This window comes from Diprion similis, chromosome 4 (assembly GCF_021155765.1).
Source record: "Diprion similis isolate iyDipSimi1 chromosome 4, iyDipSimi1.1, whole genome shotgun sequence".
Taxonomy (NCBI): domain Eukaryota; kingdom Metazoa; phylum Arthropoda; class Insecta; order Hymenoptera; family Diprionidae; genus Diprion; species Diprion similis.
The window spans coordinates 12,241,799-12,266,832 of NC_060108.1; the positions used below are offsets into that span (position 1 = coordinate 12,241,799).

A 25,034-nucleotide genomic window follows, 5' to 3' on the forward strand; every position below is an offset into this window, starting at 1 on the left:
TATGGAGATAATGCATGATTTATTATGCTACGTCTGTATAACAGACTTTAATAACGCGTGAAGCTTCTCACATGTTACAGTAAAGGAAGAATGCACGATATGCTCGTACCTAGTTAAAGTGTGGCGCATTACAGAACAAAGGAAACCTGTTTACGTGTGTGTATTTGTGTTTGAATTCTGTTCTTCGAGATTGACAACACAATAAGAAGGTCAATAACGTTCCATCTAAAGTATAATGCCGTCTTTACTGATACTGGGATCTTTTGTTTTTGAGTTACTATTGTAACATTATGTTTGTGTTATTCAATACGTCTTGAGTCTCGTGTTTCAATTTGTTTTCAAATATCGTCGGTTACCATCAACTGCAATTTTAACTCGATTAACAATCCCTAGATTTCGTGAGACATTTATTCCTTGCAACAAGTTCTTAATTAGCCGTTTGACGAATTTCTAATTAATACATGAGAATATTTTTTTCGCACAGTAATTGATTTAAAAAAAATAAAACACAATTCGAAGAATTATGTTCAATCAAAAGTAATATTTTTCTTGTAGAAAGTCTAATTATTATTGCACTACGAGATTTTTAGTGGAATTTTTTGCCTATTTCGTTGAAATGTGGATAAAAAAAAATTTATTAAATGTAAAATGCTCGTTTTTTAACAGACTTTCGAGAGAAAACTATTTGGGATTTTTTAAATCTCGATTAGGTGTTGAAAAAAGTAGTTAAAAGGCGTAACGCTGGTCGTTATTAAGAAAATGAAGCTGAAGCTAGCAGCCAAAGTTCGCAACCAAAAGTGTTGAACGTTTTGCAAATAGAAAAATGCAGTTCAAATCTCACGCTGCTATCAATTTCTTGATTCATAATTATTGTATTAAATCTGACATATTTATTTTTTTCAATGTTAAAATACCCTTAATATAACACGTTGACTTGTAAGTATTATCAATACCAGTCTAAAATCTGAGTATATTCACTAAATATGACTAATCATTAGCTTATCTATTTGACATAAGATTGAATAATTTTTAGTTGCAACTGAAATTTTTTTCAAAAAATATTTTGTTAGCTAACTCGTCGTAATTAAAGTCATTATATAATACATAGAAGTATTCGTGTTAGAGTAACTCTGCTACAGGGGATGAAAAAATTCGATATCTTTGTTCCTCTTTGTTTGAGGTTTTTGATTGGAGTTGAACAATTAATAAAAATCCCGTGGTGCATCGCGTCAAAATTCTGAATGCACTGTGCCAGATTGCGTAGTAATTTAATATGGTAGTTAATTGGGCTGTTAATGTTCGAAGCGTAATTCGAGAAACTATTGTACTGCATGATGGCTTCCCTGTGATTATATTTCGACATACGATCAACACGAGTCAGTGCGATTTGTAATCCTGCAGCTGTAGCACAGTCTGTGCTTATACTAATTTCGTTTCTGTATAGAAGTATAAATTTTGTTGAACTGGTGATTCGGTATATAGCTTTTCACTTTTCCTGTGTCGCCGAACGGTGTGTGAACTCCGATTGTTAAAGTTTTTCATGTAATTATAGTTATAAGTAATGAATTATGAAAGACATTTTGCTACGGTGGAATAATTAATTCTTTAATATTGAAATATATTTTAAAATTTTGTCTTAATAACGAGTACAGAAATTTTATCAAATTAAAAATAATCTCCGGTCTCATGAAATACAACAATATGATATCCTTTTTTTTTTTTGAAGAATTATATGACATAAAAGAAAACAAAAATACAACTTTTGTCACATTTAATGATCATATTTGGTAGAGTCAATAAATCTGTTTTTCGTGTATGTGTAAGAATTCAAAAGTCTTTCGCGATTCCTGTATTTGAATTGACGATTCGATCCTAGGACCTAGTGACCTTGTTTTATTCAGATGTCCAAAGTGCGTAACTTTTTAAAGTAATACGTACATTGGCTGAAAATCATCATCAACAATTAAAATCAATTGATCCTAGTTCTTATAAATTATAAAATATTATAAGGATTATGAGAACCAATTATTGAATACCGAAAAATGAAAAGATGAGAGTTCAATTATTTTTGGAATATGCATGCTGCGTTCTTATACGCATGCAGAAAAAACTTCACTGCATATGAAGTAGGAAGAATAAAAGTGTCTTTTTTTTTAAGAATTTTTTTTATTTTATAAATTAAAATGCGTTCGTTAATGTAAAAAGTTTACCAAGTGATTTCCATTAATTTTCAATAATTCCACAGCGTTCTGGGTGATTTCTACTCATGATTTTTTGTCATTCTGTAAATTTTATAAACCACAAAAAAAAAAAAGAAAAAAAAAAAAACTGCGTAAAACGCGAGGAAATCATTGTAAATCATGTTTAATTTTGAAGATCAGTTGAAACGGTATACTTGGTAACCGGAAAGTCAACGAAAAGTCTTATGTCAAAGTAGAAATCGATATAAATTGTTCATTCGAATTCCAAGTAAATTACCACTGTTTACCTACAGGAACAGATTTTTAACATTTGATATTTGCAGATGCGGATGCAGCGCTGAGGGATCCTGTCACCACCACGTGGCGAGTTCGGGTACGCCGCGACGCCGCGTGACGCCGACGCCGGAAGTGACGAACACTTGCTGCGATTGTCCGGATAAATCAGGGTGTCCGCATAAATCCGGAGCTTCCGATCCCGCCTGCGATTGCATAGCGATGCCGTGTTCGCACGCGGTGAAAACGCGCGGGTCTCGGGCCCCTCAGTGCGCCGATTGCGTTCCCGGAAGCCTTCAGACCTGCACCCACAAGCCGAGCAACTCCGAGGGCCGGATAAAGCGCGTCAAGTGCCGCGTGAGGCGCGCCGGTTGTGCGATGGCGAGGTGCACCGCGGAGCTTGCGATGCTTCATCTTCACTGGGAGCTTGCGACCGAATGTGCTCCCTGCAGGCCCCGCGCCCTCACTCGACGCCTCTGCCGCAGACAGCAAAGTGACAACGAACTTTATCGCAGTAACAGCTTTAAGTTTGAACGGTTCGAGAGGAGCAGGGAGGAGCATGCAACCCCCCTCAGGAAACAGGTGAGTTCTTATTGACGAAGTTTGAGTTTTTGGTGTTGGAGTCTCTGCAGGAGTGCTTGATCCTTCAGGATCGACGGCTGCTGTTTAGTTGGGAAGCAAATGGATCGTTCCAAATCGTTGATATTGATTTCGTTCATGTATCGTACCTGTTTTTTTTTTTTTTTTTTTTTTTTTTCTTTTTTATCGATTTACAATTTGAAACCGTGATTTTTTTTTATGATTTTAGAATGTTTTAGATGTTCAGGGATTTTTTGTTTTAATAAATTCATAGGAAATCGTTGGAGATCATTAGATATCGGTATAAGTTATCAGAAACTCTGAGGAATCATTGAAAATCAATGAAAATCACTTGATAAACTGAAAATCATCGAAAGCACGTCCTCAACATGTGTAGAATGGAATATTAGTTTCGAACGATTTCCATTGATTTCGCTCATGTGTCATATCTGTTTTTCATCGATTTTCAATCTTGACCGTGATTTTTTAATGATTTTAGAATGTTCTAGACGATATTCAGTGATTTTCGGTTCTGATAGAATCATAGGAAATCGTTGGAGATCATTAGATATCGATATAAGTCACCAGAAACCTTGCGGAAACATTGGAAATCAATGGAAATCACTTGGCAAACTGGAAATCATCGAAAACATACGATGAACATGTATTGAAATCATGTTCATGAGTTCAAATCAATCAATTTTCATGAATTCAAATAATTTTATGGGACCTTCCTCGTCAGATCGTACGGAAATAGAAATTTGAATTTTTGATTCCATCAAAATTTTTATAGATGATTCCACCTAGTGAGAAAAGCTTTCACGATTTTTTCCGTTTATGTGTTCTTGAGATATTAGTTTTTGATTTTTTTTTTTCGAAAAATCACAACTTCTTGAAAAAATTGACCAAGTGTGGTATTGTTTTTTTTTCTTTTGAAAATATTTGATTTCAACTATACTTGTAAAAAAAAATCTGATTATTATCAATTGCGGTATAATTTTTTTTTTTTTTTTAAATTCTTATAAGAAACCTCGTTTCTTTTTTTTTTCTAATTATACCGTCAAGTTTATCGTGGGATTACATCTAATTCTATTTTTTCAATTTGAAATTTTGATCTGCAGAATAAGGCTTGTGTATAAAACCAGATAGGAAGATTTCTTTAAATTTTGACTCCATCTGGAACTCGTTCATTTAATTTTACTATTTTGAAGTTGTAGTGATTAGAACTTGATTTGAACTGATTAGATTTTGGTTTTGATTGATCACATATTTTTTTTAAAATTATTTCCAGAACAATATTCCAAAAAGTCAAATAAAAATGATATCTTGAGAACGGATGAACGATTTTGAATAAAAATTGGTACCGTGAGATTCTTTACGTCGGTAATCACAACTATTTCTTCTATAAATTTACAAACAATCCGAATTCATTAAATTACCTTAAAGTATAGTATATTCTTTCCGAAATGACGATCATTGCTTGACTGAAACTCTAGAGAAAACCGTAAGCTTCTTTAAGTTCAGGAAATACCGCTTAACCCAAATCGACGATCCACTATGAACTGTCGAGTTCTAACGATCCATTTCTAAAGCAAACTTTTTCAGCACGACTGTAGGAGTTTTGTAAAGTATCTGTGCGATGGATGCGAAGTCTTATTGTTAGTGAGACGAACTCAACAGACGATTTTATTACAGAGCGTATTATTTTTATTATAAATATTATTTTTATAATGAAACTTTTGTTGGTATTATAAGGAACTTATGTTCAGACCTTTTATAAATTCTGGAACTACAGATCATACTCTTTAATATTTCTAATATCCTGCCTGTTTCTAAACTTTATATTTCCATATATTTCATTTCACGTGCTTTCACTTTGTTGATTTAACAAATCCCTTCGAACGTTGTTTTCACCATTTGAGCTACCTTTGCAACGTTATTTACGTTAATCGTGAACAGTTGTTATTACAGCGAAATCTCATCAAGCTTAATCAAAACTTGAGTTGTAAAATGAAGTATGAAGATCATAGCTAAACCGAAGTACACTGGATCCCAGTCTTCAAGACCAAGTACAACTCACGTGGAAATGTGTAACGAGAATGATGACGTGTTCTCGCAGGTCAAAGGCTTAATTAGAGACTCGTGGGTGTCGTAGATACCAGGGGATCAATGTTCGTCATCAAAGGCACGTTAACCCGTATGCCAGTAACAAAAATGGTAAATTCCGCGCATGTCCAGAGCGGACTTCGATACCCTTAGTGTTCACCCGATGCTATTCGCTGGTTCACATACCTCTCCAGTCTCCATCTATCTCGATCTCGCTATGCCACAGTTGCTTCCTAGCACGAGCTGTGCTCGTATCGGAACACCGAAAAGCCCATTCTGCATTCGTTTTTTTTATCGATAGCAATTTGTAAACGTGGTTGTCGTACAGTCCTCAATTATTTGCATCTACGAAAATCAAAGAATCTATAGTTTTGGGTATAAAATGAAAATAAGTTTTGTATATAGTAATTAGAAAATCTAGTATTGTTGTACATATTCTTTTTTATTATGTAGGTCAGTCATAATTTAGTTTGGTTGTAATTATTGCGGTAATTTGATGCTCGTGTAACAATAAATCGATGATGGGGTTTTATTTAAATGGAAAAATTTAATAAATTACATAATCGGAAAAGTATTTAGTATTGTCAATGATAATTATGCTAAACATTTACTCGAACCAAATAGTCTAGCAACATTAAAAATATTGAAATCATTTTATATAATACTAGACTTTTCTAGTAACTTTATAAAATTAAATTTTTCTTATTGTTTAGATTTCGATTGATTACACATACATCTCTGTACCGATATTGACATGTTTCAACATTTACGAACTCTAAATCAGTTCCTCGTTACACAAAGTTGAACAACTCTAGTCGTGAAGAAATATTAAAAGAATCAGGAAATTTTTCGCCACGAATTTTATCCAGCTGCGAAAATTTTTCATCTGCACAAAGAATTCGTAATATTTTAATTTTTAGCTGAATAGTAAAATTTGTGTATCGTGTTGCGATGGATGAGTGAAAAGCGATGGAAATTTGAACGCGATTAGCAGTGAGGTAGTATCGTCGATTCCTTCCATCACAACTACTCAGCGTTCTCCCTACCAAAACTTTTCTGCTCAGTTGGGTCGAGTCCCCCCACCACTTCCACGGTAAACCAACGACCTGTAACGACGTGGGTTGTACTGTACACGAAATGTTTACACTGGTCTTGATAATTTTTGGTAATGGTTTTACGTCGCCAAAGGTCAAAGTTAATGGGTTTTAGTTTTATCCTACGAAATTGGGCAATTCTATAGCACCAAATCCACTGTGCACAAACCTATTTCGGTTTAAACTTTGATGTTTTGAATTAGAACGTGACATTTATTCTCTTGTTTAGAAGATTCAGGCTTTTTTTCAGTAAAGTCAGAAAATCTAAGAATCGAATTCCAAGATCAATATTTGACTTGTTGGAACTTTAAACAACCAACGTACTTTACTGGCAAAGAGAATTTGGTTATTTCGATGTATACGTGCGATTATTTATTCAATTTACTTTTTTACTGTCGTGTTTTTAAAAAATGGTTTTATCCAACAGATATGGAAAATATTTAAATTTTCTACAACAATCTGATAGTTAATGGCTTTTTCTCAATTGTGAACTCTCAAATCTTGCTACAAAAACTTGATAATTTTTTCTGTACATTACTAAAATGCTAATAAAATGAAAATTGGTTTTGCAAGAAATCTAATAAATAACAAAGTGACGCGTATATTCTGTAAATTTTCTCTCATTTGTCAATCAAAGTCAGTTCACGTTCCTACCGATGTTCGACGTACAATTTATTCGCGGTTTCACGGGGCTTTGGCAGACTTCGTGAGCATCACCGTTGAACGTTCGTCTCCGTCGTTGCTGACGGGCGACGAGTCTAATCAACACGACGTCAGCGACACTTTGTTGGGGGTTCTTTCACCCCCGTAAGTACAGGTTAATGCTACCCCGTCGTTGGAGTTAACATTTTTCTGATTATATCCCAGGGGATGACTTCCGGGTCAGGAGTGCACCCAAAAACGCTCGATCGCGCGGCTTACCTACCGTATTGATCTCACCGTCAGCTGACCCGCCATTCCCGTGCTTCAGGCCTTGCAACACATTCCTCGTCTCTTCCTGATCCTTGTTGGTGTTAAACGCGAGGGGACATTCAATTGCAAATTAAATTAACCAGTTCAGTTCATCGACATTAATCTCGAATCATTTTTGTTTATTTTTATCTAATGATTTAATGGTTTCCGAAAATTATAGATCATTTTAGATTATTTCTGGATTGGGTAAAATCGATGTCAGTGGAGATTGACCGGAATGTTGGGAAGTCAATGGAAGTCAATGAAAATTACTGAACTTGGTTAAGCAGAAATTTATATCACTTGACAAAATCAGGAAATCAATGAAATTTTAATACATTGAAATCATTTAACGTCTATCGCAAGACTTGCAACGATTTTTGTGATTTTTAACGCTTCTCATGCTGGTTTTTCAGCGCTATCGTGTGATTGCGAGTTATTCGAAATTATTTTTAACAATTGCAGTAATTTTGATCCATGCCTTTTTATTTCAATAAGTATTTAACCGTTGAATTGATGAATTCCTTGAGCGAATGGCGCTTTAGTTAGACGTCACCAGAGACCGTATTTAAATCGTTCTTTCTCCCAGACTGAGAACTGTTTTTTCATTGCATTGCTTGTTTTATTTTTTGTTCAACTCTGGAACAATCCAGCCGATTTTTACAGACGATAAAAAAATTCTTCAATCTCGTAATCTGGTTCAGAGTTGCAGCTACTTTTTCATGGCGTAAGATTAAACGACGCTTTTTCTTGATATATAAAACCTGACGTTTACCAGGGACTTTATTAAGTTTTTAGTCATGCGATTCAAAGTTCTGTTCCTCGTTTTAAGACGTCGTAAAACGTTTTTAATTTGTACAGATGTTTGCTACTCTACTCAGTCTACTAGATCAACCAACCTAAATAAATTATGTTTGTCGAATTTTGTCATCCTTCGGCCTCAATTCCAGGCGTTATTTCAATTTACTTTCAGTATACAGACTTCGTAGATCAAAAGAATTCAGGAGCTTACAAATTTCCATATTTTTTTGTTGCCAGTAGATTATACGTATTATAGGTATATGTCTGAAGTCCGTGCAGATGTGTTAGAAGTTATATCGCATGTACACAGCGCAACCGATAGTCGGAGATCGAAATTTACATCGAGACATAGGATTTAACAGGCGTCTGGATACATAAGTACGTATAACATGATGATATTGCAGAATTCAATGCTGCGTGAATTTCAATTTCAATTCCATCAGACCTTGGAGTCGGGAGAAAAAATTTCAATCGCAGAATCAAATAGTCGCTGTAAACATTCGGAAATTAAATTTTCGCGCATCCAGATATTGTGTGATTGTACGTATCTGTATACTAGACTGTATCAAAAAAATGGACTATTTTTTGTTTTGAAAAATATACTGAAAATATTGTTCAGGATACCGAAAAAAGGCGCCTGTTAAAATGGGAGCTCTTAATTTTAATACTAAGAAGTGCCTAACGCGATTTTCTACTTTCCATAAGAATAACATGGCAAAAATGGTTCTTGCTCCTTGCGATTTTTATAACTAGATAACGACGCGTCCTACAGAAAATTCATAAACATGTTTTTGTAGGAAATTGAACGTTCTACAAAAAAGGTCTCTTGTCATTTTACGATAAATCTACTCCTTCAAAAGTTATTTGAGGTCCTTTGTTGATGTTTAACCTCAAATAACTTTTGAAAAAATGGATTTATCGTAAAATGACAAGAGACCTTTTTTGTAGAACGTTTAATTTCCTACAAAAACATGTTTATGAATTTTCTGTACGACGCGTCGTTATCTAGTTATAAAAATCGCAAGGAGCAAGAACCATTTTTGCCATGTTATTCTTATGGAAAGTAGAAAATCGCGATGAGGCACTTCTTAGTATTAAAATTAAGAGCTCCCATTTTAACAGGCGCCTTTTTTCGGTATCCTGAACAATATTTTCAGTATATTTTCAAAACAAAAAATAGTCCATTTTTTTCATACAACTACTGTATACACAACACTCGATATAAGCGACAACCGGATTTAGAATAACGTATCTACTCTACCACGCGTCTTCCGTAAGGGATTCCAAATAATAAAATTGTTCGATTGTTCTTCCAGCCACAGTCGATTGACTGGGTGTATTAAAAATTAGGGACAAAGAAAATGAAAAGAGTTTGTGTCAAAAAATATGCGGTTTTATTTTATCAATATAATGTCACCGTGGCCATCAATTTCAGCTCGTCTATTTCCTTATTTATTTATTGTATACATAATTATGTCCCACAGTTATCAAGCAGAATTCTAAAATGAAGGACGTGTTGGAATATGATTTGTTACCTGGGAAAGTGCCACAAATTGCCATCAAATTCAATATAGCTTGATGATCTACATACTAAACACCTTATATGCTTCCTTTGATTGTATGGCTGCAGTAAAAAAATTGATGGCCAAAAGTTGGGCAGAAAGGTTCGAAAAGTGATCATAAAAAGTATCGGCTTACTATATCAAATCATTCTACCGTCTTGAAATCAGAACTTTTGTTGGAAAAGTGAGGGAGTTTTAAGTGCTATGGATCGTTCGATATTAACGACGTTCGATTATGTGCTTGCAATTAAAAAGAATGCTTTGAAAATGGTTACAAAGTATTGAGAAATACGTTCGTTTTCCAACCCCTTCACGTCGGTTACACAGCGGTTTTCTCGATCCAATCCAGGAACTCGGAGACCCGGGTATAGACCGTTGGATATCCTTCTCGAGCACATCCGTTCGCCCAGGATACGAGACCAGTTAGTTCGCCGTTTACGGTCAAAGGACCACCAGAGTCTCCCTGTTGGACGGAGATATTGAAAAAGTATTTATTATTGGCGTAATTGATGTAGATATCAGTTGAATTTTCTCGGTGATAAGAGGTGGTTTGTGTGTTGGGGGAGGAGGAGGAGGAGGGAGGTTAACTGGGTGTTTTTTTTTTTCTCATTATACTAAATTTTCTGTCGCGGGCTTCGTTATGTAGTCGCGTTATTTGACGTTTGTTACACTCACGTGACAAGATCCTTTTCCACCGTCAGGCACGTCCGCGCACACTTGGGTATCGTCGACTTCCATATTGAATGTCTTCTGGTAAATTACCTTGCAGTATTCCTGGTCCGATATTTCGATCGCCACCCGCTGGAGAAGCTTCGGGCTTTGACCTCCTTCCTGAAAAATTTACATTCATTGTTCATTTGGTTATTAAGGATGTCGTAATAATAGTAATAGTTGGGTGTCAAATTGTAAATTAAAGGGCCTTAGGTGTATAAAATATTCCACGGAGTAACTAGGAATCAATCGAAATAATTAAAGAAATTGGAAATCGTTACGGTGATGTCACATCTTGTCACATGTTTTCATTAATTTACGCTTTGCAAAGTGATCTATATTGCTTTCCAATGATTTCCAGTCACTTGTTGCTGTGTCCTGTTAAAGTAGCGAATACGGGAATCACTGAGAATTATCCAAAACACCAGGAAATCATTTGACATCAAGGGTAACATTGGAAATCAATCGAAATTACTTGGTTATACTCTGGGAATCAATGAAAATCACACGATACAGGAGAAATCTGTATAAACGATTCAGATTATAAAGCAAATGGCTTCGAATGAATTTCTCAACATATATTATACCATTTCTGGATCATGAATGAATACGATTTTTTTTCGATATTCTTAAATTCTTCGTTTAAAACTCTAATTATTAACGTAATTATTCTATACCGTAAATTTTTTTCATCCAAGATCATAAAACTTAATATCGAATCAATGATTCAACTTTTGTTGTAAAATGAGGTCTTGATCATTTTTGAAAAATTCGTAAAGCGAAATAAGTTTCTGTTCCTTCCTCGGACATAATTAGAACGGGACTGGAATCCGTACATAATTTTCATCATTTGTCAAAGCTAACTCACGTTGTTCAGATTCATCAACAGAGTCCCAAAATAATAATAATCCTTCACTCAGAGTATGTATTCGTCATATAATATACATGCACAGTACACACCACACACACACACACGTGTACATAAACATACCTGGATTCGTCCCCATCCGGAAACCACAGCGACGTCTCCAGTTGTAAGAGTTTGGCACGAACTCGGCAGTTGGATGTACCCCACGAGGTTAGGTACTTTCAGAAGAGGTTCAGCGAGCTGAATTTTGAAATTGGATGTGGTTATGTATGTGTATGATTCAAGTGAATATTTATATTTATATTTTGTGTACTTAATGCGGGATTGTTGAATTCGAGTTAAGGATGAATCAGCATTCTGAATCTAAAGTTAAAAAGGATGAATGAAAAAAAAACTGTTTAAAAAAATGACCTGTAATGTTACTTGTTCCGATTTTATGAACATGAATGGAAGGACATATCTAATATTTAATAAATATCAATTCGGGTAAATTTGAACAATACAAGCTAACGATAAGATATCAACAATTTTAGAAAATATTTTGTAATTGAAACATTTGAAATGATTAGACTTTAGTGTTTATCACTCGATTATAATATTTTTTGACTCATGTTGCTCAACGTAGACAAATAGGATATTCGACAGTAATAAATTACAGTTTCACGTTATAACTGTACTGTAATGTAAAATTTGCTGAACGTTTTTCAGATAACTTGCAGAGATGTGGTTATGAAATGAGTTGAAAACATCAGAATCGGATCAAAAACACGAGAGTCCCATCGTTTCAAAAATATTACAAAACGGTTTCTCTACAAATTGTTTGTGTGTTATAGTTAATGTTATTTGAATTTACACAGAGTCGTTTCTATCACGTAATAGAGATGTTGCTTCATTTGTGTTCACTACTGAAAATCATTTATAAACTGTTTTCTCTCTTTTTCTAACTTCTGATTCACACGGTATGGCTGAGTCATCCCTAAGAATGGATCATAAGTAAGCTTTTTCGCGCTTTTTTCGCCGACACATGTACTCTTGTACAATTGGATTTCGCAGCTCAAATTCCCGAAGACGATAAGGTACTTTTCGAATCGAATCAGGGCGGGAGTTATCTCTAAAGTAAAAGTATCTCGCGTGAAATATAACGTTTGAAAATTTCAGAGTTATCTGAAGTTGAGGATAAAGTACTTCCAAGATATTCATCGGGCAAATTGGTTGCTATCAAGCAGTATTTTACGAAAAAGAAAGTAAAAAAAAAAAAATGGCAAAAGTAAACAGATTATTTGATTTCTGAAAATTTATCCAGTGAATCTCGCCTTGATATTTATGCACACGGTATAGTTACTTGAAAAAGATGAAAAATCTTCGAAAAACCAACCCATAACACATCATCCGTCGTTTAATGATGTTTGACAGTTTTTCTTTGTCAAAAATCATAAATTCAATGATCCGACTCGAATTGATTCATATGAATTACTCCGATTCCTCGAGAAGTAGCAAAGACAATTAAATGACTCAAATTGAAAATGACGTTTCGTTGAATTAAATCGAGCGCATTTCACCGTTATTCGATAATGTGATTACGATAAGGGTGTCGTGCAATAGAGGTGTGCCCCATACCTTCAAGAGGGCGATGTCGTTTCTGTAAGCGTCTCTTGGGTCGTAGCCCTCGTGGGTATTGATTCGTTGGACATTTCTGATGATTCCTTGCCCTTCGGTGATGTCGTTGGTTCCAGCCACGACGATCACACCATCCGGCAATCGTCTGCAAATTGAAATTGAAAACTGATCTCGCTCAACGTATTTCGCGATATTCCACAGGACTTTGGAACCATCGGGGTTCAAATGGTCTCAAATCTGACCAAATCCAAACCTCCTTTCCCCATTGATACAGGATCACATTATTCCAAGATTTGGTATTACGTGTTTATAAAAAAACTGAGGAATTCCGCAGTATAAAAACATAATTTTCAAAAGAAAATGGTTCAATACTGCTCGACGAATTCAATCATTTATGAGAGAAAATTGAATAAATAAATTATCCTGAGCTGCAGTGAAATGGATGGAGAAGGAAAATTACTTTTGTCTAAAACAGTGCACCGAATTGGTACGCAAGTTTGAGATAAGTTTGAGCCTCTGTTTCTCACCCCAGAACGCAGTGAGCCGCGGTTATTACGAATGTTTCGCTGATGACTGATCCACCGCAGAAATGGAAACGGATGATTGGAAGCTGGAGGGATACCTGATACGGTATTTCTCCTGGTTCAACGGTCTCGCCGTTGATTATACGCTCGAAACTGCTTGAGAATCGTAACGTGTACCCTGGAACATGAAAATTTAAGGGTGTCATGGCGATGAATGAAGTCTCGTATATTGTCTTGAATATGGATTTACATCTCGCAGGTCATGTGTGTGTTTTACGTGAATTTATGTTTGACTGTGGAATTCTTCAGTATGAATAATGAAAATATTCGATGTCGTAAGAGCAGGTCTAAACTCAGTTTTTTATATTTCAGCAGATTTCAATTATTTCTAAATTTCTTTTTGTTGGTTTTTCAAAGCGTTCAAGAAATCCGATTCATGCTTTGAGATTTTTTAAGATTTATAGAAAATGTTGACATCAGGAATTGGAGGTAATGATTTTTTACTTGATGACATTTTTTTTTTTTTTTTTTTTTTTTTGTGAGTGCTCAAGTATTTTTATCGATCATATGCATTTCTGATTTGAAAAATTGAAAATTGGGGTGTAAGACAACTCAAAAAACGATATAATTAGAGTTTCAGTTTATTAATTGCTCCGAAAACTTTTCCGTCCGTACGTCAATTTGTTTATTTCTTTTAATTTCAAACATTCAATATATTCGATTGGTCAGAGGATTCGGGTGTTTAAGAAAAGTCAACCAAAATTAGATTTCTTTACTTTCAAATCAGTATGAAATGTGCCGTGAATTTTGGACATCTTAAAACAATTGGCATTGATTGCAAAAATTACTTTTCCAATTCGGAATCAGATAAAGTAGTCTACTCACTTTGAGAGGGTAGTGAATATTTTTTTTTTACTCCAAATAATAAGAAACTTGTTGACCTATGACCACAACATAATAATAATAATAATAATAATAATAATAATAATAATAATATCGATCATCCGGATGCAAAATCATGCTGCATTTAACACAGTGATTGTGATGAACTGATTGATTAAACCACTTGGAAAAATATGCACAATAATTTGAATGTTTGATTTAAAATCAAACTTGTTGTGAATTTATGTTTCTTTTCTGCTTAGTTGAAGAGTTTAATTTTTTAGTATTGGCTTTTGGTAGGTTTTGTGTATACAAAAATACTCACCGCGACACGTGGCGATTGATAGAGAAAATAGGATTGCACTCGGAAGCCACATTCTGACGATAGTGATTAGAGAATTCAGTTACTATCGATCTTTTATACCAATCGTTAGAGGTTTAGTAAAGAAATTGTAAAAGTTGCGTAAAAGTTCAAATGATTTGTGTCAGATAAGAGCGATGGCGCGGCCTGTTCTCGGAGATAAAACACTTTCTGTGTTAATCGATCACCAGATACTGATTGATTATGTTTCTTCACGGTTCAAATATTGCGAAAAACGTACCATTTTCCAGGCTTTCGAGAGATTATGAAGACTCAATTATTCTTATCAAATGGTCAATCTGTGATTCGAAAAATCATGAAAGGGCTCAGCAGCACACGTGATGTGAAATTACAAAATACGATATTTGAGATTCTAGATTTGTATGATGAAATTTCAACTTAATTACTGCTTAAGCAATGATAGTGTGTTTTTTTATCTTGCACTTTATTTCGTCAATTTAGAGATTCAATAATAGCAAATATCTGCGTGGTTACAGGTTTCAAAATTTCCTTAATTTGGAAAATTAAATCACAATTTATTGCAGAGAATTCAGAAATTCTTTGAGCAAAAACTTAGTCACGATTATTTCAATTCTGTTGTTAAAAGTAAATTATCGAAAATTAAGAAGAAAATCACGTTTTTATATATTAATTTGCATATAGGTATGTACGTATTGTCATGTATGTGTGGGTGTGTGCAGCTTCGACAGATTTACGGGTATGGATATTTATAATCTACTGCGTGAGTCGGCGATATTCGACATTTGTTTATACGAGACGTGCCTACGTCTCTTGCTGAATGGCCTGCTTTTAAAGAGCAATGAAAAAATTGCTCGGCATGGTAAACACTATGCGGAGATAACCCAAGGAATGAATACCCGCCACGTATTGTTACAGTGCCAGAATGTATGTTCGCAGACTATTTAGTTTTCGTCTGAATGTGAAATGGAAAAATGAGAAACACGGTTATTTCAATCGAATTGCGATAAATGTCGATTTTTATTTTATAAACCCAACTTAAGGAGGTTCATGAGTCAAGAGTCAAGATTTGTGACTTATTTTATTCCGAGATAGTTTCACATTAAGGATTTATGAAATTCATACATTCGTACAAAAAAATTACTAAATTTATAAACTAGAGTTTAGATGTTGATTTTTTAAGAAAAAATACTTTGAAGTGGTTAAAAATGTAATAGATTCGTTCGATTTCAGTACAAAATGGCTTATTTTATCAAGGAAACTGCTCTTTCCAGTCTCAGTCAGATACTTTTTCTTTATCACATTGGCATTCGTAAATATTCAACTTTTGAAAATGCACTGATATTGATGTTGATTCAGTTTTACCACCGAATCGAACGAACCAATCAGATTTTTATCCGTTTGAAAGTGATTTTGAGTAAAAAATTGATGTAAAAGCTTTTGTTCGCAATTTTAGTATTTGCTTTTGTCAAATTTTTAGGAAACTTATCGTAATTCGCGGTTATATAAATTGAATGAACTCTCCATGCTCGGCTACCTGGTAATGAAATTAATCCAAAGGTATTGAATTTGAACTCACCATCCTCAATATTCAAGGAATACTGTCATTTGAATTCCTCTCAAATCGAAAATAATTGACGTTAAAGTGTAATCGATTCACTTCAATTCTTCTCAAAGAGACAAAAAAATCTTTCTATAAAAGCGAGAGTAATACTAGCCAATTAGTTTCAAAGAGAAATTCATTTCAGCAGCATCGATTTCTTACCTTACGTCTAAACGAGATGAAATAATTCTTTCTTTGAGCATCTATAATTTTTTATCATATATTTAAAAAACAAGAACTATAGAATGAACTATTTCAAAGTGGGATGAATTATTTGGAAAACTGTTATTTTTTAAAAATGACAAGTTGTTTTCCAAGTGTGCAATTTTTACCAGAGAGCAAAGAATTTATTTTAAAACTATTTTTCATTTATTTCAATTTTTTACAATTCGTTTTAACCAAAACACAATCCGTATTGAATATGGTTTTATTTATATAATTTCTTTTTAAAGAAATTAGAGAAAATAGATTGCATCATCTGATGATTTGCAATGTTTATAATACCGTAAATATGGTCAATGCGTATAATTTACTGTCCTTTCATCATGTTTCAAACATACTCACAATTAAGACACGAACTAACTAAACTAAAAATCCTAAATTGTAAATTTCTCATTTGTTCGATTCTTCTTGAAAGCAATTCTTCCATCCCAACTGATGATATTGAACATTCTCGAAATCGCAATCCAATCAAGAAAAGACAGTCCCTCGCAATTATCCAACGCCGATGAAATTAAACTGGGTGAGAAACAGTAGAGACAACCCGAGAGTGGCACCTGCTTTACTTGTCTGTATAGACGCGTGTCTTTTCATCAGTGTGAGATTATCGAATGGCAAGAAATTATACGGGGCAAGGGATTAACGAATGGCTGTGCAAGGTAGGCAATTCGACAATAACCTCATGGCGAGGCATGTTACGTATAAATACGAAGCTGAATTGATTCGGGAAAATATTGATCTGGTCGCTCCGTCTGCCTTCCTTCCACCTGCCTATATGGGTCTACGAACACACAGGTGCTAATATAACTCTTCTTATGCAGAAACGTGTTGCTACCGCAGCTGCTTTTCCTGGGTCAGATTGAAATTTCAGAAAATTATTTACACCCTGCTTATCACCGCTGGCAAATAAGCTCCCGTTTCAGAGGAGTGTGACGTCATGCACTAGAATTCATTTTCCATTTTCCATTTGCCACTTTTTACCCTCCGCGTTTTCCTCCTACGTCTAATTCATCGCCAGCCGGTCGTTGACGAGTTAATCTTCAGTATTATCGACTTTTCAAGCTCGGAAACTGCCTTATCTACGAAAGCTCGAGCTCTGTCGGTAACGCAGGGAAAGGAAAGCTCGCTTATCGGTTGAGCGTTGAATTCGCGCGGGATTTACGAATTGGCAGTTCTTTATCCAGTGGATATTGACGCGGTTTTTAACGAGTGTAAATCAGTGTGTGATTATAATTATTTTTGTACCTCGTTAAATATTATTCTGAGAAAAGTTTCGATAGTTTGATGAAAAATTTTAGTTCCTTTATAATTAATCATTACTTTACGCTTCTCGAGGGTAAAAATGATTCGAAAATTACTTGTGTACTTACTTTGGGGTCGATGTTTGAACTGAATAGATTTATCGGAAGCTCTGATCATGAGTCTGCCACTTCGGCTAGAGAAGGAGTTACACGTTGCATAAGTGTATAAGCATATACGTAAAAGGCATTTGCAGACTCGTGCATCCAACTGCGGATTGAATCGTTGCTTGTTGAGTCAAGTTGAACCGTTGAAACGAACCCTGTCGAGGACCCTACAAAATCTAATTGGCTGGTCAGCCCTCCGCTCGTATTACGCAAAGTTAGGCCTCAGCACTGCGACAATATATAGAGTTCGTCGCATGCAACGATGAAAAGAATTTTTTCGAAACCAAAACTATTTTATCCATATAATGAATTTGTTACCTTATTTCGAAGCTGCTTGGCACGTTTATAATTAATGTAAATTTTTTTTTCAATTACCTCGGGAATAGCAAATTAATTGAACGGATTGCAAACACATTTCAATATCGAAAAAATGTTCCAAAAATTGCGTAAGAATCTAGATAATTGTTTAGTCATTTGTATAACTCAACGTTTCAGTACTTTTTACTTCTTCGAACTGATGCTCAATTATCAGTCTCAAATAACAGGAAAAAGATTTAGAGAAGTCGGAAAATTTAAACTTTTGATTTCTGCGTTCACGTTTTTCACGTTTTTCTATTCACTCGATGTGAAAAAACTGCCGATTGAACTTCATTTTTTTCGTTTTGGACAGCTTCTCGTTGGGTGGGTGACAGTAATTTTCTACGCAAATGCAATTACCTCAATTGCCAAACCATAGCAGAGTTTCATCCACCTGACTCAGGTTACGGCCCTGGAAGAACGAAAGAACCCCAATAGGGCGCAGCTGCTTTTCGCGCGGTGCCAATCGCTAGACAACTATCGTTTTTCAATTCACACCCCAAATTCATCTCGCCTCGACAACGAACAGATCTCCGCTGCGGCTCGTTTCAGTCGTTCATTGGCACTTTGCTGCAGTCGGTACGCAGCGCGGCTTTGTTCGTGAGGCCAGTATTTTATTGGATAGTTGTCAATTGCAGCTGCGATTTTGTGCATGTACCAACATGTATGTACATACCAATTCAAATATATATTTAGCGTAAGCATTGTGGTGAACCACGAATTTGTTTGCAAAATTCAACGACGACAATTCATGCTGTAAATTATCAATAGTTGGAAATTCTTCTACACGTCACGTCGAATTTTTAATTTTTTAAGAATTGGAATAATTAGGATTTGGTTTATTTGTTGGTTTCAATTTCATTGATTTTTTCAATGTTTTTGGGAATTTATTTTTTGGGATTAATAAGTGGGTACTTTAGTCACCTTTATGACAATTTTTAACAATATTATATACACGGTTGAGGTAGAAATTATTACCAATATAAGATTTAAGACTTAGCATAACTTGTATATTCATGTTTTTTTTTTTTTTTTTTTTTTGGAATATAATTTTCGGTAAGAATAATCTGATATAGAATCTGAATCTGATCCAAAGCTATTAATAATCAGAAAAATAGAAATTGTAAAACAATATTTTTAGCTCACTTGGTCTATCGACGAAATATTTTCCTTGATACCAGATTATCGAATTCGATAAAATTTTATTCAATTTACCTATTTATATACAAAAATGTTGTTCGAACTGCAGATATTTAGAGAACAAAGAAAGCGTGTTTTTATTCTTGCTAAGACCAAGAAATAAATTTTCAAATTCGAAATTGGGTGAACAAATAAAATCATGAAAAAATTTTCTTTCCTCAACTTTTCAACCGTTCAAGCTTGCATTGTTATTATAGCATATAAAAAGCGGGAACTTGTATTATGCGCAATAAGCGAGTCGACTTCCATTAGTTTCGGTCTTGTCTCAAGCTTCCCTCACTGTAGCTGCTGATGCTGCTGCTGCTGTTCGTGTCTTTCCAGGGTGGTTTACCCGCGCGAATCATTACCTTCCATCCAGCACAAGCTGTTACCAGGAATTACATTCAATCTACAAAGGATTGAATATATACCTTTATATACTATATACGTATACACCGGAGAGACTTTCATCAACATTCTCTCCTTGTGAATCCATTGTTTTCGTATACGCGATTGTTCCGATATGCCTACACCTCAAAATTACACAACCCTCTCTCAAAACTACGCACAACTCTGTGCGGCGTCCCCGACCAACGGGGGATCCGATTACCCCGCATTATTTGCAAACCCCTGAATCTCGGTGCTTGGTTCAAACAAAATTCTGATGGTAAAAAAAGCCAGCAAATAAGTGAACGGTGGAAAAGGGTTCGTTTAGATGTGATAATCGTTTATATGACATACGTGCGGTTCGTTCATCGAGAATCGTTGAAAAAGTCTGATTGAAGGTTTTTTTTTTGGTATCAAAGAGATATATTAACGTGTCAAAAAATAGATCATGTAATGATGATGGTCGCGAAGAAAAATGAAAAAAATAGATACGTTATCCAATTCTTGTGTAAATACATTTTTACGGTATGGGCATTGAAAAGTCCACTTTTTGTGGCAGTTTTCGTTCCGTAAAGTGACGCTTTATACGGCAGCGAACAAAGTTGCGGAATAAAGTCTTTATTCCACAGTTTTGATGCGCAGTTCGAAGTGCGCATCCCAAACTGCCGAATAAAGTAGCTTCGTCGAAGAGATCGCGACATAACCTCACTCTTCGTTTTGCTTTTCAATGTCCATACCGTAAAAAATATTGCACGTGGCATGCCCGTAAACCGTTTTTTGGCTCGGATAATTTCAGTACTCGCTTCCGGCTCGCCTTCAGCTCGTCCTGAAATCTTTATCCTTGCCAAAAAAAAAAAAAAAAAAAACAGGCGGTTTACGGGCATGCCACACAAATAGCTATTTTCCGCTTCTCTTAAGCACTCTTAAATTCTACTTTTAATATACTTACAATTCTCTTTTCGCGCGAGTTTTTGCACAGAAATATCACGTGTGCGGTATATTCTTCTTTCAGTCGACAAAGAAGGGAAAGTACAGCGCTCTTAGCGTGGCGAGCGCGGACTTTATTCATATTTTACGAAACCACTTCTGTGATCTATTCGGGCTTGTTACCGCTCGTGTGTGTCACCATTCCCCAGGGAATCGCTGGTATAATAACGTTGACAGAGTCCCTGCGATATGTATACGCACCCCACCCCTACCAACCTATTACTTACACTACCACGAATATACCCTTGCGCCACAAACTTATATACACTGTGCTGGAATAAGTGTGGGCTTCAAGTATGCGCAGCATGCACCATACGAGACGTAGTAAAGCTCGGTTAAGACCTTTTTCAACTCAACCTGAATTTCCCGTAACAGCTACATAGGCTCCACTTTTAAAAGCTCACCCTCAACGATTTTTGTCTCGCTTTATCTTATATCAAATATTCTTATATCAACGTTCTTCTTTAATATGCACCTCCAATGTTACCCTCAACACTTTATGTCCGTTCTACTATGTAACGCTGATGAAACGTTACTCGTCAATTTTATGCAGACACTTTGCGAGATAGTTTACAAATTTTTATTTCTCCGTGTGTCAAGATGAACAAAGATTAAATCATATCATTTATGATTATGTTTATGCCATGGATGTGGTGGAGTCGATTTACACAAAAGAATGGAGCATTTGAATCGCTGGTTTCATGAAATCCTTAGCATACTGAGTTCTTTTACTCACATATCGTTCGGCGCATGGTCTTTGGGACTTTAACTTCCAGCGTAGACCTGATAATTTAGCCATTGAAAAGTGCGTGTACCGACATTCTTAGAACAGCATGTGTTTCTCCATGACATTGAGTATTTGTCTTCTCACCCTCCAAGTCTTCCTCCGCCGACGTACAAACGTGATTCGAACGATCAGACGGTCGGTGCCCAGGGGGTCGTGTACACGCATGTTTCACTCCGACTGACGACGCTACACAAAAACGCGAAACCACCCTTAACGCTTTTTATATACACACATATATATATGTATACCTACCGTGCATTACCTCTTACGTTCTCTGATGCTGCAAAGTGTTCTAGGCAGAACAAATTAGCGGATCAAAAACACGTTGCTGCTAGTTAGACATAGTAGAACAGGAAAACAAAGATATTTACCGATGCCTTGGGAAACATGCGTTCTTCTAAGGATAAAGGGATCTGAAGTATTCCCAAAAACTTGGTCGTTTAGAAAGTTGGTCAGAACAAGAACAGGATTGTGAGTCAAAATTCTAACCTTGTTTGAAGTTTTGGTTGATTCCAATTATAATTAGGGCACAAATTATCGAACCTTTATAACGATTTACCGTATAGGAAACTTTCAAAAACGAAAACTACTCCGATGCTTGACTATCCGTATTCAAACTTTTGGCGAATTGGTAATTCGAATCATTCAACTTATTCATGGATACATCATGTTTATCCTTTCCATTATCGCGTGCAACATCCTCCGATATGTTGGCATGGTATTTCCTAAGTTGAGAATGTCACTGTCGATTTTCAAGGAAAATCGTCAAACTCGTGGGATCGTCTGGCTTCAGACAGGTTCACGAAGAAGGAGTGAGTGTGCAGCATTAGCGGTTGTTCCGGGGTCTTGTGGGCCGCCCTCTTCTTCCTCGGTGGTTTTCACCGTCTTCCATTTCCTCCCCGTTCGTCCCCCGTACCTGTAAATCATACGGGGGGGGGGGGGGGGGGGGAGAGGTGACGGTGGCAGGGACAGCCACTTTTCAGAAGTGTCTCTACGTCAAATCCCACTGGGATGAAGCTGAGCGGTGCGACTAGAAGAGAGGATGGGGAGAAGCGGATGTGGTAGAGCTTTGTTTGTGGCTCGTTGTTCGTTTTCCTTACACACCTTGGCAAAACGCCCATCTGGAACTGTCGTGGCTTAAATTCTCGCTTTTATTATAAACACACGTTGCCGCGTCGCGGGTACGATTCACGTTTTAACTGTTTTCGTCATTAAAGTTAAACAGATTACTGATTACGGATGAAGAGACTCTCGAAGAAGATTTTTGGAGTTGTTGGAACAAGCGTTGAAACTCTGCGGTGATTCGTAATATTAAAAAAGTTTAAAAATAAAAAAAGGGAATGCATTCTTAAATCATCGCACACGAGAGACTCTGTGCTAGTTTTTTTTTTTTTTATCTTTGGTCAGATTCACAGAACGGTTGATTCCTTCATGGATATATTTGATAATAAGAAAAGTGAAACTTTCCAGTGACACTTACAATTTCGTTATACCATCAAATTTGGTTGACATTTGAAAAAGTTGCGAATAAAATTGGTTTGCGAGACGTTCCAAGAGACGGACAGTTCTTGATCTATAAAACCCTGAATCTGTTTAACGATTCAAGAACTTTCTCATTCTTCTAATTTTTTATTAACAAAATTCAAGGTTCAATTCATAATGTACCGAGTCTGAATACCTCCGAACGCTGCATAAGTCCTCAAGAAATGTAAAAACGGCCCTTGCATTTTACCTCTCGAGTCATGCATCGTTATATCCGTCCTCGAGAACAGTTTCATTTTTATCGTTGATGGGAGCTTTTGCGTGACACGTATGTTTCAAAGTCTGGAGACTGTGGCAAGGAATCGTATCATTCATGAACGTACTCTTATACGTACACTTAGGAACGTTGCAAGAATTGCTCGTTGTGTTTAATGGATTCAAAGTGCTCCGTAGAGGTGCTGACAGCTCCTGAGGTATCTGAGTGAGCGGCTTCTAAGCTGAATACTGCGAAAAACATTCAGGATTTAATTCGCCTGGTCGATTATACCACGCGTTAATTTTTTTCATCTGGATATATGTGGTCTCTTCCTTATACTCTCAATGTATCTTTGTTCAAAGAGAACTTAAGAACACGATGGCTTTGCTCGCTTTTCATACATCGCACGATTTTACTGGCTCAAGAATCAAACGAAAGCTTCAATGCTGGATATGACTGGGACTAAAAGCGTTCCACTTTATACGCTTAATAGCGCAATAAATTATTGCTTTGTATTCTAATAATTATTCCATCTCATAATCAAGGTACAAGATTTAAACGAGTTGGAATTGTTCTTTCATGGTTTAATTTCAATAATTTAAGATTTTTATAAAAGTGGAACAAGTGTATGTGATTTGTGAAACTTGTTTAGGTGCAACAAACTGTCGAAAACAGATGAATTGTTTTTCTGTACACGTATAGCCTACCCATAACCTGTGTGGACATCAATTATCCTTCTTTATTGGCAAAATGCGGTGGTAACAACCCCTGCATGCTTTTACTGCAGGGTGTTTCGCGTTATTTATATTCCCTGTAATTAAAGGCCTCACTCGGTATATATATATATATATAGGCATGGGGGTTCCAAGAGCCAGCCTGAACTCTGTATCATGGTGTGAGCGCTTGACCAATGTGACAAATTGTCATTTTATGAGTTTCATATTAATGCTCTGAAATCCTTGCCAATTATTTTCTTCTGCAAATTCAATCGCAGTTTCTACATTTCCTTTGGCTTCACGTACACTTTCTCCGTCTATTTTAAACTCTGCGTAGCTGCAGAAACGAGAGGTTTGAAAGGGCATCGAAAAAGGCAAAGTGAATCCAAATGACGTGCTTCATCGTTTCGGACAAATGCCCATTGATTGTTTAATCCCCATATGTGTTACATACATATACCTATACGTACGTTTCCATGGCGGAGGGAACGGCAAACCCAATGGTTGCTCGTGTGCGGACCACGAACGCCATAGCTATCCCATCACATCACATCCCATCCCATTCCACATGCATGGATCATATAAACCGCGCACTGTGGTTACGCCGCGTGCACATTTCATGGACTCCACACCTAATGCTGGGATAACCACGGATTTCACTTCTATTGTTTTCATATTTTTGGTCTTTACGAGTGGCGTTTTGAACGGAATTCAGGTGTTTTGAATAAGCTCCTAAAAAAATTAAAATGAAAACGTCAGGTTTTTGTGATTATTGAGAATTTACTTTACACTGATTTTTTTAAAATAGTAATAATGTACTTGTAAAATGTTTATTTCAATATCTTATGATAATGTAAGCTTCTTACGTATTCTTTAAACACTAGTCATTTTGACTGGATTTGGTAGAAATAGTTTCGTCTTAATTTTACTAGTTCTAGTGTCAAGGCACCTGATATCGAATTAAATACCAAAAACTCAAAAAACTAATTCCAAAGTTAATTAGATTTTTGTTTTATATTTGTGACAATATTTTGTACATTTGTAACAATATTCAGGGGTTTGTATAATTGTTTGTATTAGCTGTCTTTGAAGCAAATATTTTAAAAAGTACAGTCGAATCTATTTGAGTAAAGAAGAAATATTCTC

The 25,034-nt window shown here is 35.8% G+C and overlaps 2 protein-coding genes across 3 annotated transcripts in view; one reads left to right on the forward strand and one right to left on the reverse strand.

Moving 5' to 3' along the window:
* The window catches only part of LOC124405496, a 117,449-nt gene that overhangs the window by 1,861 nt on the left and 90,554 nt on the right, over nucleotides 1–25,034 (forward strand). The window contains exon 2 of the mRNA XM_046880437.1: nucleotides 2,525–3,056. Within this exon, the coding sequence (XP_046736393.1) occupies nucleotides 2,525–3,056 (532 nt within the window). The remainder of the gene's footprint in view (nucleotides 1–2,524; nucleotides 3,057–25,034) is intronic.
* Nucleotides 9,680–14,550, reverse strand: LOC124405499 (trypsin-1-like). Of its 2 annotated transcripts, XM_046880439.1 has the most exons (6): nucleotides 14,495–14,550; nucleotides 13,291–13,465; nucleotides 12,764–12,908; nucleotides 11,270–11,386; nucleotides 10,243–10,398; nucleotides 9,680–10,030 (listed from the first exon to the last, which is right to left on the reverse strand). In XM_046880439.1, exons 1-6 carry the CDS (start codon nucleotides 14,544–14,546, stop codon nucleotides 9,887–9,889), a joined length of 789 nt encoding a protein of 262 aa, XP_046736395.1. In that variant the 5' UTR covers nucleotides 14,547–14,550; the 3' UTR covers nucleotides 9,680–9,886. The 2 variants fall into 2 exon arrangements, with proteins under 2 accessions (XP_046736395.1, XP_046736396.1); XM_046880440.1 differs by lacking the exon at nucleotides 11,270–11,386.

Coding starts and splice junctions, on each gene's coding strand:
- LOC124405499 (XM_046880439.1), bottom strand. CDS start 14,546: ATGTGGCTTCCGAGTGCAATCCTATTTTCTCTATCAATCGCCACGTGT. Junction 12,909..13,290: donor GCGGCTCACTGCGTTCTGGG/GTGAGAAACAGA, acceptor TTCAATTTGCAG/ACGATTGCCGGATGGTGTGA. Junction 11,387..12,763: donor ACGACATCGCCCTCTTGAAG/GTATGGGGCACA, acceptor TTCAAAATTCAG/CTCGCTGAACCTCTTCTGAA.